Source organism: Nicotiana tabacum, chromosome 2 (genome assembly GCF_000715075.1).
Source record: "Nicotiana tabacum cultivar K326 chromosome 2, ASM71507v2, whole genome shotgun sequence".
Taxonomy (NCBI): Eukaryota; Viridiplantae; Streptophyta; class Magnoliopsida; order Solanales; family Solanaceae; genus Nicotiana; species Nicotiana tabacum.
Window position 1 is genome coordinate 99,477,715 of NC_134081.1, and position 16,774 is coordinate 99,494,488.

General features: G+C 38.5%; 1 protein-coding gene across 1 annotated transcript; it reads right to left on the reverse strand.

Moving 5' to 3' along the window:
- Window positions 1-15,524: 15,524 nt before the first annotated feature.
- Window positions 15,525-15,980, reverse strand: LOC107801036 (uncharacterized). Its single transcript, XM_016624298.1, has 2 exons — window positions 15,914-15,980; window positions 15,525-15,799 (listed from the first exon to the last, which is right to left on the reverse strand). Exons 1-2 carry the CDS (start codon window positions 15,978-15,980, stop codon window positions 15,525-15,527), a joined length of 342 nt encoding a protein of 113 aa, XP_016479784.1.
- Between the last annotated feature and the right edge of the window lie 794 nt (window positions 15,981-16,774).

A 16,774-nucleotide genomic window follows, 5' to 3' on the forward strand; every position in this document is an offset into this window, starting at 1 on the left:
AATTAATAAGTAGAAGGACTCCTTACTCAAAAAGAACACTATCCAAGATAAGGGGGGAGTTAGAAGTTGAGAACAACTAGAACTTTTTCACCAAGGAAGAGTAGCATTAGGACTTTAGTTGTTTCTTCATATACTAACTCTATATATTGCAGTATGTTCTCATTCTACCTGTACGCACAAAAGCTGAAGTTAAACATGAATTGAGAGCAAAATAGCAAGGCATTTTGCAAGCAATTCGTGTGTGATTCAAGTGTGCAAACCTGAAGCTACATGAACCAGATAGAAGAACCAGTTCCAAGTGTCTGTCTTTTATTCTAGTTCAATTGTAGTTGATGTTTTCATATTGTACCTTTCAGCTTTATCTAGAAGCAATTGTAATAGGTACACAGAGTATTCAAGTTAGAGTTAACTTGAAGTTATCGCAACAGTTAAAGGTTGGTTGCCATAACGGGATAAGAATTAATCCTTAGGTTTACAAAGTGTTTTGCAAATGCTGTTTTGGCATAGTGATTTACTGGAGTGTTTGGGAAAATCCAACTGAGTAGTAGGTCGTGGTTTTTTTTACCTTTTGAGCCAGGTGTTTTCCACGTAAAAATATTTGTGTTCTTTACTTTTCGCATTTACTATTTCAACAATAGTAGGTTAAGGAACACTTAGACGAACTAGGTCCTTCTATAATCAGTGCACGCGAAAAATTGGAGACTATATAAATCTCCTCCCCCCTTGTGTGGTATTGAAGTTAAAACATCAATTGGTATCAGAGCAGGTTATCCTTGAAGAGGCTATCACCTTAGGAGAAGATCAAGATGAGTGCACCACTTGAAAACTGGGAAGGGCAATCCACTGCTAGGCCACCACTCTTCAACGGACAGTACTACTCCTGGTGGAAAAACAGGATGAGAGATCACATCATATGAGAAAACAATGAGCTGTGGGACATTGTCACTGATGGTCCAATGGCTACACTGAAGAAAAATGCTGAAGGAGTTGATGTGCCAAAGACAAGAGCTGACTGCACTGCTAAGGATTTGAGGAAATGGGAGAAGAATACTAAAGCCAAGAAATGGCTTGTTTGTGGACTTGGTCCAGACGAGTACAGTAGAATCCAAAGTTGTATCGCTGCTAAGAAAATTTGGGACACTCTGCAAGTGGCCCATGAAGAAACACCTCAAGTGAAGAGGTCCAGAGGAACACTACTATATTCTCAATATGAGAATTTCACCATTAAGGAAGGGGAAACCATCCAAGAGATGTATACAAGGTTCACCACACTGACAAATGAACTTAAGTCTCTTGGAAGGATTATTTCTGAAGAAGACAGAGTTGAGAAGATTTTGACAAGGGTTCTGCCAGTTACTTGGGAGAGCAAAATCACTGCCATTCAGGAATCAAAGAACATTGCCACTCTTAATTTGGATGAGCTAATTGGAAATCTCACTGCTTATGAACTTAGAAGGCGAACCATGAATATGGACGTACCCAAGTAGGAAAGGAGCCTGGTACTCAAAATCACTGAAGGTTTTGATCTAGAAGATAATAAAATGGCTATGATCGCAAAGGACTTCAAGAAGTACCTAAGGAGAGGAAATGGTCCTTCTAGAAGTGGAAGCTACAGCAAGCCAAATATTCATGAAAAACAAACCAATGAAAGATGCTACAAGTGTGGGAAAACTGATCACCACATCAAGAACTGCCCTCAATGAGAAATTGAATAGAAGAAGGAAAGAGTTGAACGAAGGAACAGGAAGAAGGAACAGGTTCAACCTAAGAAAAACAAAGGATCAACAAAAGCTATGGTAGCTGCTTGGGGAGAAAGCTCAGATGAAAGCTCAGATGATGAAGATGGAGATGAACAAGCACTTATGGCCATTGGAGAATCTGATGAGGAAACTGAGGTAAGTGTAATTCATCTCAAAGACAAGATTAAATTTTTGTCTAAAGAAAGGCTATCTGAGTTACTTTTAGGTTTAATTGACGAATCTGAGGATGTAAACAACGAAAAAGAACAGCTGGCTAAGGAATGTGTGATTTTGAAAGCAAAGTGCAAAAACCTGGAACTTAGGGTTAGTGAAACTGTAATTGAAAATACCGCTTTGAAGAACCAGGTTCATACACTTGAGTCAAATGCCCTAGAACTTAGTTATGAAAATCTAAAATTGAAATTAGGAATAGGTAAGAAGACAACTGATTGCACACAACTCACTCTAGAAGAAAATGTAGGTAAACTAAAAGATGAGTTGTATAAGAAGGATGAGTAGGTAAGAATTTTGACAAAGGATCTAAGCAAGGTCAAGCATGAACTAGACAGAACTTGTAAATGGAACAGGTCCTCTGATGCACTTTCATGGCTACAGGAACATCATAGTAGCAACAGAAGAGGACTTGGCTTTGGGAATCTGCCACCAAAATGGGATCCCTAAAGCAAGTACCTCACACTCCGTGAGAACAAGATTTGCACTCACTGTGGTAAAACATGTCACTATAAAAGTGAATGCACTACAGAAGAAAAGGCAAGTCAAAAGAACAAAGAATTTATTCAAGGGAAGAATACGCTACCAAGTTGGGCTAAAAAGAATTTGATTCATCCTTTTGCCTATAGAAAGGGACCCAAACTAGTTTGGGTTCCTAAGACTAACCCCTGATTTCCTTTTGCAGGTCCAAGTGAAGGGGAGCCGCCAGATATGGTACATGGATAGTGGCTACTCAAAGCATATGACAGGAAGCAAGAACTAGTTCCTTTCACTTGAGGACCTCAAAGGAGGTAATGTCTCCTTTGGAAATAGGAAGAAATGTGAGATCATTGGGGTTGGACTGATTCTCACTCTATTTCGAATGTCTACTTGATAGATGGCCTAAGGTACAGTCTAATAAGTGTATCACAATTGTGTGATAGAGGTAACATGTTAGCATTCACCTCTACCAAATATTTTGTGATTAATCTTACCACTGACAAGATTGTTTTGCAGGGAAAAAGAGTGAATAATATATATGTTGTAGATCTGTCCACACTTTCAGAAAATGACCTCATTTGCTTAAGTGTGTTGGATAATGATCCCCTACTTTGGCACAAGAGACTTGGACATGCCGGTCTGAGTCAACTCAACAAGTTAGTCTCCAAGGACCTGGTGATAGGGTTGCCTAACATCAAATTCAAGGAAGATAAAGTTTGTGAGGCTTGTGCAAGGGCGAAGCATGTAAGATCCTCTTTTAAATGCAAAAAATGGTAAGTACCACCAGGACGATGGAACTGGTCCATATGGATCTCTGTGGTCCAATAAAAATATTAAGCCGAGGTGGTAAAAGATATGTGATGGTGCTTGTTGATGATTACTCTAGATTTACTTGGACTTTGTTTTTAACATCTAAAGATGAAGCATTTGACATGTTTACTTCTTTTGTTAGAAAAACTCATAAACAACTAGGTAATCAATTTGCATCAAATAGGTCTGATCATGGCACTGAATTTGAAAATGCTAAATTTACTGAATTTTGTGATGAGCATGGCGTAGATCATAATTTCTCTACTCCTAGTACTCCACAACAAAATGGAATAGTTGAAAGAAAGAATAGGACACTTGAAGATATGGCTAGGATTATGCTTGTTTCTAGTAAATTGCCCCATAGCTTCTAGGCAGAAGCTGTAAACACTGCATGCTACATCATAAATAGGTGCATGACTAGAACTCTTGTAGAGAAGACTCCCTATGAGTTACTTAAAGGGAAAAAACCAAACATATCCCATCTTAGGGCATTTGGATGCAAGTGCTTTGTGCACAATAATGGTAAAGACTCCCTAGGTAAGTTTGATCCCAGAAGTGATGAGGGAGTATTCTTAGGATATTCTTCACATAGCAAATCTTATAAGGTCTATAACAAACGAACTATGTGTGTAGAAGAAAGTGTTCATGTGATTTTTGATGAAACTAACATTCTTTCTGAGAGGCAGGAATATGATAATGAAGCAATTGGGCTGGTAAGAAACTCAAATGATACCACAGCTCAGACTGAAGTTGCACTGGAGGAAGGAACATGGGAAATAACAAGTTCTTCCATCCAGGGCAACATAACAGGGGGAATAGAACAAAGATGAAATAATCTTCAAACCTTAAGGAAACCTGTCCATGAACCTGTTCTTCAGCAACAAAATATTAAAGGAATATCAAGGGGAAACTAGCTGGTTGAGAAATCTTACATGTATCAAAGTTCTCATCCCATTGAGAACATAATTACTGATCAAACCTCTGGAATCAATACCAGATCTTCATTAAAGAATCGCTGTGCTTTTGATGCTTTCTTATCTCTTATTGAACCTAAAAATGTTGCTGAGGCTTTTCAGGATGCAGACTGGGTAAATGCAATGCAAGATGAACTCAACCAATTTAAAATAAGTCAAGTTTGGCATATGGTACCAAGACCCAAGGACAAATCAGTAATTGGCACTAAATGGGTCTTCAGAAACAAACTTGATGAAGATGGAATAGTTACAAGGAACAAGGCAAGATTAGTGGTTCAAGGATATAGTCAAGAGGAGGGTCATAGACTATGATGAAACCTTTAATCCAGTTGCAAGGTTGGAAGCAATAAGACTCCTCATAGTCTTTGCTGCTTACATGGAATTCACTCTTCACCAGATGGATGTCAAGAGTTCCTTCCTCAATGGATATCTAAAAGAAGAAGTGTTTGTCAAGCAACCTCCGGGGTTTGAAAGCAAGGAATGTCTTGATCACGTGTACAAGCTTGCAAGACACTTTACGGGCTCAAGCAGGCTCCAAGAGAATGGTATGAAAGATCATCAAAAAAATTTCTTGAGCATGACTACAAGAGAGGTAAAATTGACAATACTTTGTTCTTGAAAGAAAAATGTAAGGATCTCTTGGTAGTTCAGATATATGTTGATGATATAATCTTTGGAGCAACCACCGATGAGTTAAGTAAAGAACTTGCTAAATTAATGGGGAGTGAATTTGAAATGAGCATGATGGGTGAGCTTAATTTCTTTTTAGGCTTACAAATTAAACAAAATTCAAATGGAACTATGATCCATCAACAGAAGTATGTAAAAAAGTTGCTTAAAAGTTTTAAAATAGAAGATTCCAAAGAAATTGACACTCCTATTGCAACAGCTACAAAGTTGGATATAGATGAACCTGGTTCATCTGTTGATCAGAAGTTGTATAGGGGAATGATTGGCTCATTGTTGTATCTCACTACTACCAGACCTGACATTGTTTTCAGTGTAGGCCTCTGTGAAAGATTTTAGGCGAATCCAAAGGAGTCTCTCTTGACTGCTGTCAAGAAGATTTTGAGATACCTAAAAGGCACCATTGACCTTTGTCTTTGGTATCCAAAAGGTAGTAATTTCAATCTAGTAGGATATGTTGATACTGACTATGAAGGGTTTCTTGTGGATAGAAAGAGCACCTCAGGTATGGCACACTTTCTTGGCTCATATCTTGTGTCTTGGGCCACCCAAAAGCAAAATTCTGTGGTCTTATCTACTGCCGAAGCTGAGTATGTTGTTGCTGCTTCATGTTGTGGTCAATTGTTGTGGATCAAATAATAATTAATGGACTTTGAAATTGATGTTAGTTGTATTCCCATTTTTTATGATAACACTAGTGCAATTAGTATGACCAAGAACCCGGTTCATCACAAGAGAACTAAGCATATAGATGTTAGGCATCACCTTTTGAGGGACAACTATGAAAAAGGTTTGATCACTGTGGAATTTTGTGCTACTCACAAACAAATAGCTGACATCTTTACAGAAGCTCTAAGTAGAGATCACTTTAAAAGGAACATGTTAGAATTAGGAATGATTAAGATAACCTAAAAGGACCAGTTCAAAATTCACAATCGAAAAAAGAATTGAAAAAAATAAAAAAAATGAAAATGAAAAAGATTTTTTTTTGGGTTAGAAAATCTGTAAACTTTGTATATAATTAGATTAAATTTTGCTCAGTCTCATACTTTCTATAGTATACTCTTGTGCCATGTGCTAAAATGACTTGTTATTCTCTAATGATATTATCTCTATTTTCTTGGAAAATTTAGACTTACACAAGAGATTCTCAGTGAAGAACCTGGTTCGTCAAGATCACTAGGTATGTATTCTACACTTTGCAGAATTTGAAATAACTATATTTGGATCATGATTAAAAGCAGAGTCCCATCTAATCACAAATCCTTTTTGGACTTATCTATTACAAATGAACCAGTTATATTTCAAAGAAATCCTAACCGCATTTAGTGCCTAGATTCTAGGGATAGTCTTGAACGTCTTTTCAAACTAACTTGCAGTTTGATTAGACTTCTGCAAAGCAGTCGTTACTCAATTGAATTCCACCACTTTATATTGATTAGGAGTTAATTTGTTTCTTCACTTCTAAACCTTCAAGCCGTCAATATTCTCTCAAACTTCTCTCATCTTCTGCTCTCACACAAACTCATTGTCTAATTCTCCCAAACTCATAAATGGCAAATACCTCTGAAAATCCTTCATCCCCACCAAAGGAACCCATACCCACACCATCTATCACACCTTCAACCACACCTCTGGCTAAAAAGGTAAAGTTTAAAACTCTTGCTCGCAAGACTGTGGCTGGGAGCAAATTATCTAAGAAATTAGATAAAGAATTAAAGGCTAGCTAGGTCCATGAAACGGTTTCTTCTGACACTGAACATGCATCATTTGTCCCTAAAGTTACTCCTGAAATAATTTCTGAAGTTGCTACAAATTTGGAGAATAGGTTTGTACTGGTAGTAGGTGTTGAAACTACAGAGTCTGGAGGGGTTGGTGGTAAAAATGAAAAAGGAAAAGAAAAGGAGAGTGAGGGTGCTCGGAGTGCTGTGAGGGGAAATAGAAAAAGAGTGGTTGATTCTTCACCCACTCTTGTTAGTAACCAAAGAAACATGTGCAATGGTTGTTTGGGGAGAGGAATCTGCTGGAATAGAAGAGAGTGTGAGGAAAATAGGGGGAAGTGGGTCAGGTGAAGCTGCTGAGGGCTGGTTCAACTTGGGATAAATGTAGATGAACCTGTTCCATCTGAACAGGAAACCTTTGCAGACCTACTGAAAAGAGTGATCGAGTGTTATAATCCAAAGAAGAAAGGAAGTTCAAAGGCTAAAACCCCTGGCACTGCTAGGGAAAACAAGAAAAGGAAGGTTGCCCTTTCTGTCACTGTTGAAATTCCTCCCACAAGAGGAAGAACCACAAGAAGCAGAATGAGGCGGAATTGGAGAAAGCCTTAGAAGAAAGTATAAGAAAAGCGGTTGCTAAGGGAAAGAAGAAGATGGGTGAGCCTGTTGAGGCTATTGACATTGATGATATGGACCTGGTCCTTCGAGATAAAGATGAGACAGAAGAAGTGGAAGTTCTAACTCCTAAAGCCAAGAAAGCCAAGACTTCCACTAAGAAGTCTGTTTCAAAGTCAGAGTCCGCTGAACCATCCACTTTGGCAAAAAGAATCGGGTATACTGTGAAATCAAGAAAAGTGAAAATTGCGGAGGAAGAACAATGGAGTGGAAAAGAAGAAGAAGATGATTATGATGTTGAGAAAGACAAGATGGTCAAATTTGGAAAGAGGACTATATTGAAAGGCAGACTCCTTAGGGACTTGGAAGAGGAAGGAATGGTGCTGCTTTTGAAAAAGTTACAATTGCAATGCTGGAAGGACATGGTCCTTTAGATGGATGGCAGACTGGCTAGAAATGAAATTGTAGAGTTTATGGCCAATTGTGAGATAAAAGATGGAAGGGTTACCAGTGCGGTGAAAGGAGTGAAAGTCACTTTTGATGCAAAGGAGCTGGGAGAGATTTTGAGTGTACCTGCTGAAGGGTACAAAGACTATAAGAAGCTCAAGTGTACAAACCTAGATAATCTACCTACTGCCCTTGCCATTACTAGAAAATTCAGTGGCAATGAAGAGGAACTTGAGCCCAAGGCTGTATACAAGAGTGAGATGAATCCATCCCACAAAGAGTTGTTCGAATTTGTAAACAAATGTGTGCTGCTGAGGCAGGAAAGGAGGCCCATTGCCACATTCATGGACTTGGTCCTTATCGAATGTCTGGACAGTGGGAGGCAAATTAATTGGCCTGGGTTTATAATCCAGCTTCTTGATAGGGTTCTAAATGGCCCCAAGATTCATTCCATACCATATGGATTTAATTCTCACGGCTGTACTTGCAAATTTCAAGGTACCTATGAAGAAATGGGAGGTTGGTACAAACAAGGATCATTTTGCGGCAAATACTCTGACTGCTTGTGGCTATGAAGTCCAAACCACTCCTAAAGAACCCGGTTCATCCAAGAAGGTACTAGTGAATAGCAAAGTGCGAGCCTTGGTGCAGGAAAATGGGGCTAAGGATGCTGAGATTGATAGGCTGAAGAAGAGGTTGACAGAGGTGGAGACTGAGAGAGATGATCTCAGAATTGAGCTAGAAAAAGAAAAGGAGAAGAATGATGGCATTCCTCAGGATATGCTGAAATTACTCCAAGCCAAAAACTAAGCACCTGGTCCTTCCCAGCCTTAAGCCTCCTAGCCTAGTGTAGATCAACCAGTGACCCAGTTCGAGATTTGTTTTTGTTGCTTTTGCTCATGATTCCAATGTTTTTATTTCATCTTATGCCTTGTGGTAGGATCTTATCAATCATCAATTAAATTCACTGTCTTTTACTCTAACTGTTTGTTTATATTTCTTTGATGGTTAATATCCTCAGATTGATATATGATGATTAATCCATGATTGCATTTAAAGTATCCCCAGTGGCCATGAGTAATTTTTAAAATCTGGTTATCTTACTTGTTTATGCAACTTTTCGATGATCCCAAAAGGGGGAAAAAGGTTGTGCTTACACTTTGAACAGTGATATTTATAACCTAATGAACATGGTCCTTGATGATAATTGATAAAAAAGTAAAATGTTTCTAACATTGTGATGATGTTAAACTAAGTTAAAACAGGGCCTAACCTTATGAAAAGCAAAGAGTTTGCCATCATAAAAAATGGGGGATTTGTTGGCCTAAGTGAAGGTTTGTTTTGAAGATTGACAAAGGAAGCTCAGGCATGAACCATGTCCATCCCCTGTGTACACAGATACAGGTAGATTCGAGCATATAGGATGCACATGAAGGAGATAAGTTTAACTTGGTATATTTGATATCTCCTGATTGAAAAGGTTACATAATTGATAAGGAGAAGGACTCCTTACTCAAAGAGAACACTATCCAAGATAAGGGAGGAGTTAGAAGTTGAGAACAACTAGAACTCTTCCACCAAGGAAGAGTAGCATTAGAACTCTAGTGGTTTCTTCATCTACTAACTCTATATATTGCAGGATGTTCTCATTCTACATGTACGCACAAAAGCCGAAGTTAAACATGAATTGAGAGCAAAATAGCAAGGCATTTTGCAAGCAATTCGTGTGTGATTCAAGTGTGCAAACCTGAAGCTACATGAACCAGATAGAAGAACTAGTTCCAAGTATCTGTCTTTTATTCTAGTTCAATTGTAGTAGGTGTTTTCATATTGTACCTTTCAGATTTATCTAGAAGCAATTGTAATAGGTACTTAGAGTATTCAAGTTAGAGATAACTTGAAGTTGTCGCAACAGTTAGAGGCCGGTTGCCACAACGGCTTAAGAGTTAATCCTTAGGTTTACAAAGTATTTTGCAAATGCTGTTTTGGCTTAGTGATTTAGTGAAGTGTTTGGAAAAATCCTACTGAGTAGTAGGTCGTGGTTTCTTCACCTTTTGAGCCGGGTGTTTTTCACTTAAAAATACTTGTGTTCTTTACTTTCCGTATTTACTATTTCAACAATAGTAGGTTAAGGAACACTTAGAAGAACCAGGTCTTTCTATAATCAGTGCACGCGAAAAATTGGACACCTCACAAATCACCCCATTTATGTGGTATTGAAGTTAAAACTTCAGAAAACTCCCGGCTCACGAAATTAAAAGCCACGACCTACCCTTGTAGGATTTCAACTTCACTACTGAGAAAACTTTAGATTACAACCTATTGTAACCTAGGAATTAACCTCTTAATCCCTCACTAACTTGTAACAACTCTATTACAATTCCCTTTGTAATAACTTTACTACAAAGTTTATAACTCGACTAACTCTAGCCAAGACTCAAACACAAGGTTTATGTTTTTACAAAAGTTTCCTACACAATGCTTCTAACTAAGCTAAGTAGGAATCACAGGTAAAGTACTTTAACAAAGGTACAACACAACTAAGGACATGTAATAACTCAATACAGAGAACTGGTCCTTTGTTATATTGTTCTTTGTTCTTGATGCCCTTGAAAATCGCTTGCAGGATTGACGCAAACACTTGAGAGAACGCCGGATAGATTCTTCAATGTTCAAGTGATGTTTTGCCTTTGGTTCAATGTTAATATTACATAGATGACATCACTTGAATAATGCAAGCATGTTTGGTACAAGGGCATTCCCAATAAAGTTGATTGCTGTACCGTTTTGCACTGTTGCGTATGCAGGCAACAACTGTATAAGTTATTGGGGGTTGACTGGTACAGTCACCAAGGGAACTGGTGTCCATATATTTCCCTATTGTTTCTTTGACTCTAAAGAATTGATTCATGTCCCCAGCTTGAGACTTGTTATTCTTACGTACTTGAGAATGTGTGTCAGGTTCCTTATCTGGTTCTTATCATTAAGTTTGTTAGATCATCAAAATATAACAAGAATCCATATAACCTATAAATTTTCCCCTTTTGATGATGACAAACTTATAATTGAAGTTCTCCCTAAGAACCAGAATTCCCCCTGAATCTGTTCCCTATATTGTTCCCCTTTAATTTATCTTCCCCCTTTTGGAATCATAAAAAGATTAGTAGCAAGCAAGAATCAAAAAGAAGTCTAGCTTGGTTAACTCATGCCATATGTGTGCACACAACATAACAAAAAAACAGAGCAAAAGAGAAAGACATGCACAACAAAAGGACCAAATTATCATTAAGTTTTGGAAATAAAACAGGGAGCAGTTCCATTGTTACCAAATCATCCACAAAATAAAAACAACAAAAAGGTACCGGTCATAAACATCTCTAAGCATAAGAAAAGAAAACAGAGGACATGCACTAAGAACCTGACACTGGGAAGGGAACGACTGTTAAGGTGCATTGGAAGGGGGAGCACTGGAGGCAGAGGAAGAGGCAAGAGTTCTAAGAAGGATCTCCATTCGATCATTTGCAGACACCTTCTCGTTAGCAACCTTTCCTTCCGATCCTCAACCTATTTCCCTAGAGCAAAATTTTCCTTTATCAGACGGGAAACCTCTATGCTTTGGGAACTACTGGAAGCATGTGTCTCCTGGGCCTTTGAGATACCTCAAGATTCTTTTGGCAGCTTTCAGATGAGATTTCTTTGGATTAGACTGAAACCTAGCTCAAAGTCCCGCACTGAAAATAATATCTGGTCTACTTGCTGTGAGATACAAGAGTGACCCGATGATACCTCTATACATGGTATCATTTACAGGAGAAACATGTTCATTTATGTCCAGACGGGTAGCAGTGGCAATGGGAGTTTGCTTGACTTGTAATCCCAAGAAGAAATTTAATTCCCCTATTATGCTCATTTCAAACTCACTTTCCATAAGTTTTGCAAATTCCTCACACATCGAATCATTTGTTTCTCCAAAGATGATGTCATCAACATAGACTTGCACAATGAGCAGGTTCCTCTCTCATTTCTTCAGAAATAAGGTATTGTCAATTTTTGCTCTTGTAAAACTATTTTCAAGAAGAAATGTGGACAACCTTTCATACTAAGCACGAGGAGCCTGCTTTAGCCCATATAATGCCTTGTCAAGTTTAAAAACATGCCTAGGATGCTCATGATTCTCAAATCCAGGTGGTTGCTTGACGAAGACTTCTTCTTTTAGAAAGCCATTCAGAAATGCACTTTTGACATCCATTTGGAACAATTTGAATTCCATATGAGATGAAAAGGCAATGAGGATTCTGATGGCCTCCATTCGAGCAACTGGAGCAAAGGTTTCATCATAGTCAATCCATTCTTCCTGATTGTAACCTTGAACTACTAGCCTTGCCTTATTTCTAGTTGTGTTTGCAAACTCACCAAGTTTGTTTCTGAATACCCACCTGGTTTCTATAACAGTTCTATCAGCAGGTCGTGGAACCAGGTGTCATACGTTGTTCCTCTCAAATTAATGGAGTTCTTCTTGCATAGTCGTAATCCAATCAGCATCTTTCAATACTTCGTTGATATTTTTGGGCTCAATTTGAGAGAGAAAAGCTGAGAAGGCAAGCAAGTTTCCTGTCTTTGATCTGGTTTGAATTCTTGAGTTAAGAAGAGTGATCACATTTTCAAAAGGATGTGAACTTTTGTGTTTCCAGTTAGACACTTGAACCTCATTGTGGGAAGGTTCAGGTATTTCTGAAAGTGATCCTTGGTTGTCGTGAGTTCTGCTTATCACCTCAGCATGTGGGGTGCCTTGGACAACATTAACAACTCTATTTTCAGCTTCAGTTGTTGTGATTGAGGAACCAGGTTCCTCCCCATTAGTTGGAGATATGACTGCACCATTATCATTTAATTCCTTGACGTGGCTCATCATGTCAGCTTCACCAGGGACAATTGACTGTTCTCTATCTTGATCAATCTTATCATGTGAATCCTTCCCACATAAGTGGTGAGATTCATCAAAGATCACATGTATACTTTCCTCAATGCATTGAGTTCGTTTGTTGTATACTTTGTTGGCTTTGCTTTGTGATGAATAGCCCAGAAAGATTCCTTTATCAATTTTGGCATCGAATTTTCCAAGTGCTTCCTTGCCATTGTTGAGGACAAAACATTTACACCAAAATGTCCTTATATATGTCAGCTTGGGCTTCCTCCTGTTCAGCAGTTCATATGGGGTTTTGTTCAGAAGGGACATAATCATGCACTTGTTTACCAAGTAGCATGCAGTGTTGACGGCTTCTGCCCATACGTTTTTTGCAATACCACTGTCAATCAACATTGTTCTTTACATGTCTTCAAGGGTCCTATTTTTCCTCTCCACAACACAGTTTTGTTGAGGTGTTCTTGGAGCTGAAAAATTATGAGTGATGCCATTTTCAGCACAGAATTCGTCGAATTTGGCATTGTCAAATTTTGTGCCATGATCCGACCTTATACTTGCTACATTATGGCTCATCTTCACCTGGATCTTTTTTGCAAATGCAAAAAATACTTCAAAGGTTTCATCCTTAGTTCTGAGAAACAGAGTCCAAGTAAATCTTGAATAGTCATCCACAATTACGAAGATGTACTTGTTTCCTCCTCTACTTGGAACTCTCATAGGTCCACATAAATCCATATGGAGGAGATCAAGTGGCCTTGAGGTACTAACTTCCTTTTTGGGCTTGAAAGAAGATCTGACTTGCTTTCTTTTTACACATGCATCACACACCTTGTGATCCTTGAAGCTTTCCTTGGGCAGGCCACGAACCAGGTCCTTCTTGACCAATTTTTTTAGTAATGTAAAGCTTGCATGACCTTGTCTTCTGTGCCATAGTTCAACATCATCATCTACAACACTCAGACAACTGAGATCCCTATTTTGCAGGGATTCAAAGTTAGCAGCATAGATGTTTTGTATCTTTTAGCTACCAAAACCACTTCACCAGCCACAAGATTTGTGACTATGCATATTTTTGACACAAATTCCACTTTGTTTCCCTTGTCACAGATTTGGGAGACACTCAACAAGCTGTACTTCAACCCGTTCATATAGTACACATTTTCAATTGAGTGAGAGAGAGACTTTACAATCCTTCCAACTCCCAGAATGTATCCCTTTTTCCGTTTTCCAAAGGACACACTCCCTCCTTGCAGGGCCTTGAGTGAAAGGAAATCATTTGTGCTTCCAATCATATGCTTCGAGCAGCCCCTATCCATGTAGCATTGTTGGCTTCTCCCTTTCACTACTCCCTGCACAAGAAAATCAAGGGTTAGACTTAGGAACCCAAACAAGTTTGGGTCCCTTGTAATGAGGAAAGGGATGAATCGGGACTCTCTTGGTCCAAGCAGGCATCACACTTTTTTTATATGAGGGACCAGGTTCTTTAGCAGTAGTTACCTTTTCAGAAAAAACTTTGTTTTTCTGTTGAGACTGAAATTTGGCCTTATAGGTTTCCTTAAAGTGCCCAGTGTTACCACAATGAGTACAGAGCTAGTTATCAGGTACAATAAGGTACTTGCTATGAGGGTTGTAAGGATTTTTTTCCCTTTGGAACCCTATTCCTTGCATGTTTCCCCCATTGTTCTTATACATGGAAGTGATAGCATCAGAGGACCATGTCCACTTAATTGATTTTTCTAGATCACTCTTAACTCTTCCTAGATCTTCCTGAAGTTACTTGTTTTTCTCAAGTTCAACACACAGACTAGATTTTACTGATTTTAACTCATCTTCAATCCTAAGATGTTCCTCACTTGCAACTTCCTTTCCCTTTCGAGTAATCTCATGACTACCTTATCATTTTTGTTCATCAGTTGTTTCCTTTAGGTCCACAACTACTACTAATAGCTCATCTCTCTCATGATCTATGTTAGCTACCTTTTCAATTAAGGCTTCTTTATCTTCTTTAAGACACTTAAGGATCTCTTTTAGATCAACCACAACAACCATTAGGTCATCTCTCTCATGTTCTATGTTTACAATTAATTCAGTTAGGGCATCTTTTTCTTTTTCCAAACTCTCAATGGTTTCTTTTAAATCGACCACAACAACTACTAGATCATCCCTCTTATGTTCTACTTCTCCTAGTTCCACAGTTAAAGCATTTTTATCATTTATAAGACTGTGATAAGCATCAATTAAAATATTTGCCAAGGACATAAGTTTTTTTTGAAGAGTAAGACTTCAGATTTCTTTGAACATCTAGAAAGTTTACCTCATCATCATTATCTTCATTGTCGTCAGATTGTGCCACCAGGGCAAAGATAGAGTCATATTCGGTTACTTCACTTTCTATTGCCATTATAGAGCTTTCACCTTTTTCATCATCTTCACCAGATTCGCTGGAAGAGTCTCCCCATGCAGCAAGAGCTTGTTTCATAACGTTGTCATCAACATCTTTTTTTGGAATCATTTGTCAGGAACCTGGTTCCTTTTAGCTGCTTTGTCTATGTTGTATTTGTACTGATCTTGCTTGAGGAGAGGGCAATCTTTGATGAAATGTCATGACTTTTCACACTTATGACATAGGTTATAGCCTCTTTTCTTGCTGGAGCTGCCCCATTTTGGAATAACTCCATTTTTGCGAACCATTTTATGAAATCTCTTTGTCAAGTAAGCCATATCAGCATCCTCACCACTTGATTCATTGTTGTCTGTCTTGAAGACCAGGTTATTCTCCCTTTTGGGTTCTCTTCTTTCATTGTCCTTCTTTTTCTTCATTTCATAAGTGTTCAGATTCCCAATGAGCTCATCAATGGTCAGCTTCTGTAGATCCTTTGCATCCATGATAGCATTTACTTTACTTTCCCAGGAACTGGCAATATGCTAAGTATTTTCCTGACAAGTTTGTTCCTTGGAATGATTCTCCTAGAGAATGGAGTTCATTGACGATAGAGGTGAAGCGAGTGTGAATGTCCTGAATGGACTCATCATCTTTCATCCTGAAGAGCTCATACTCTGTGGTTAGCATATCAATCTTCGACTGCTTGACTTGAGTTTTCCCTTCATGAGCTATTTGGAGAGCTTCCAGGATCTCCTTAGCAGACTGACATGCTGAAATCTTGTTGTATTCGTCTGGTCCAATACCATAGACAAGAATTGTTTTTGCTCAAAAGTTCTTGTCTATGACCTTGCGATCAACATCATTGAATTATTTTCTTGTTTTGGGAACTGTTACTGCTGGGTCACCACTGGTCTTCATAGGGACGAAGGGTCCATCGCAGATAACATCCCAGAGCTCTGAATCTTCAGCCATGATAAAATCATGCATCCTTGTCTTCCACTATCCATAGTATTGGCCATTGAATCTTGGTGGTCTTTAGGTAGATTGACCTTCTTCAAAGTTTGGTAGAGCAGCCATGAGGATCCTTTCTAGGTGTTAGCCTCATAGAAAGAACCCGCTCTAATACCAATTGATAGAAACTAAGGGTCCACCAAACTATATAGAGAACTAGATTTTCTATTAGTTTTCACTGAACGCACGCACACTGCAGTAAGTAAATAACACAATGGAATTTTACGTGAAAAACTCCCAGCTCACGGGATTAAAAACCACGACCTACCCTTGTAGGATTTCAACTTCACTACTGAGCAAACTTCAGATTACAACCTATTGTAACCTAGGAATTAACCTCTTAATCCCTCACTAACTTGTAACAACTCTATTACAAGCCCCTTTGTAATAACTCTATTGCAAAGCTTACAACTCGACTAACTCTAGCCAAGACACAAACACAAGGTTTATGTTTTTACAAAAGTTTCCTACACAATGCTTCTAACTAAGCTAAGTAGGAATCACAGGTAAAGTAATTTAAAAAATGTGCAACACAACTAAGGACATGTAATAACTCAATACAGAGAACTGGTCCTTTGTTATGTTGTTCTTTGTTCTTGATGTCCTTGAGAATCACTTGCAGGATTGACGCACACACTTGAGAGAATGCTGGATGGATTCTTCAATGTTCAAGTGATGTTTTCCTTTGATGCAATGTTAATATTACATAGGTGACATCACTTGAATAATGCAAGCATGTTTGGTACAAGGGCATT

Coding starts and splice junctions, on each gene's coding strand:
- LOC107801036 (XM_016624298.1), bottom strand. CDS start 15,980: ATGGCTGAAGATTCAGAGCTCTGGGATGTTATCTGCGATGGACCCTTC. Junction 15,800..15,913: donor CGTCCCTATGAAGACCAGTG/GTGACCCAGCAG, acceptor GTATTGGACCAG/ACGAATACAACAAGATTTCA.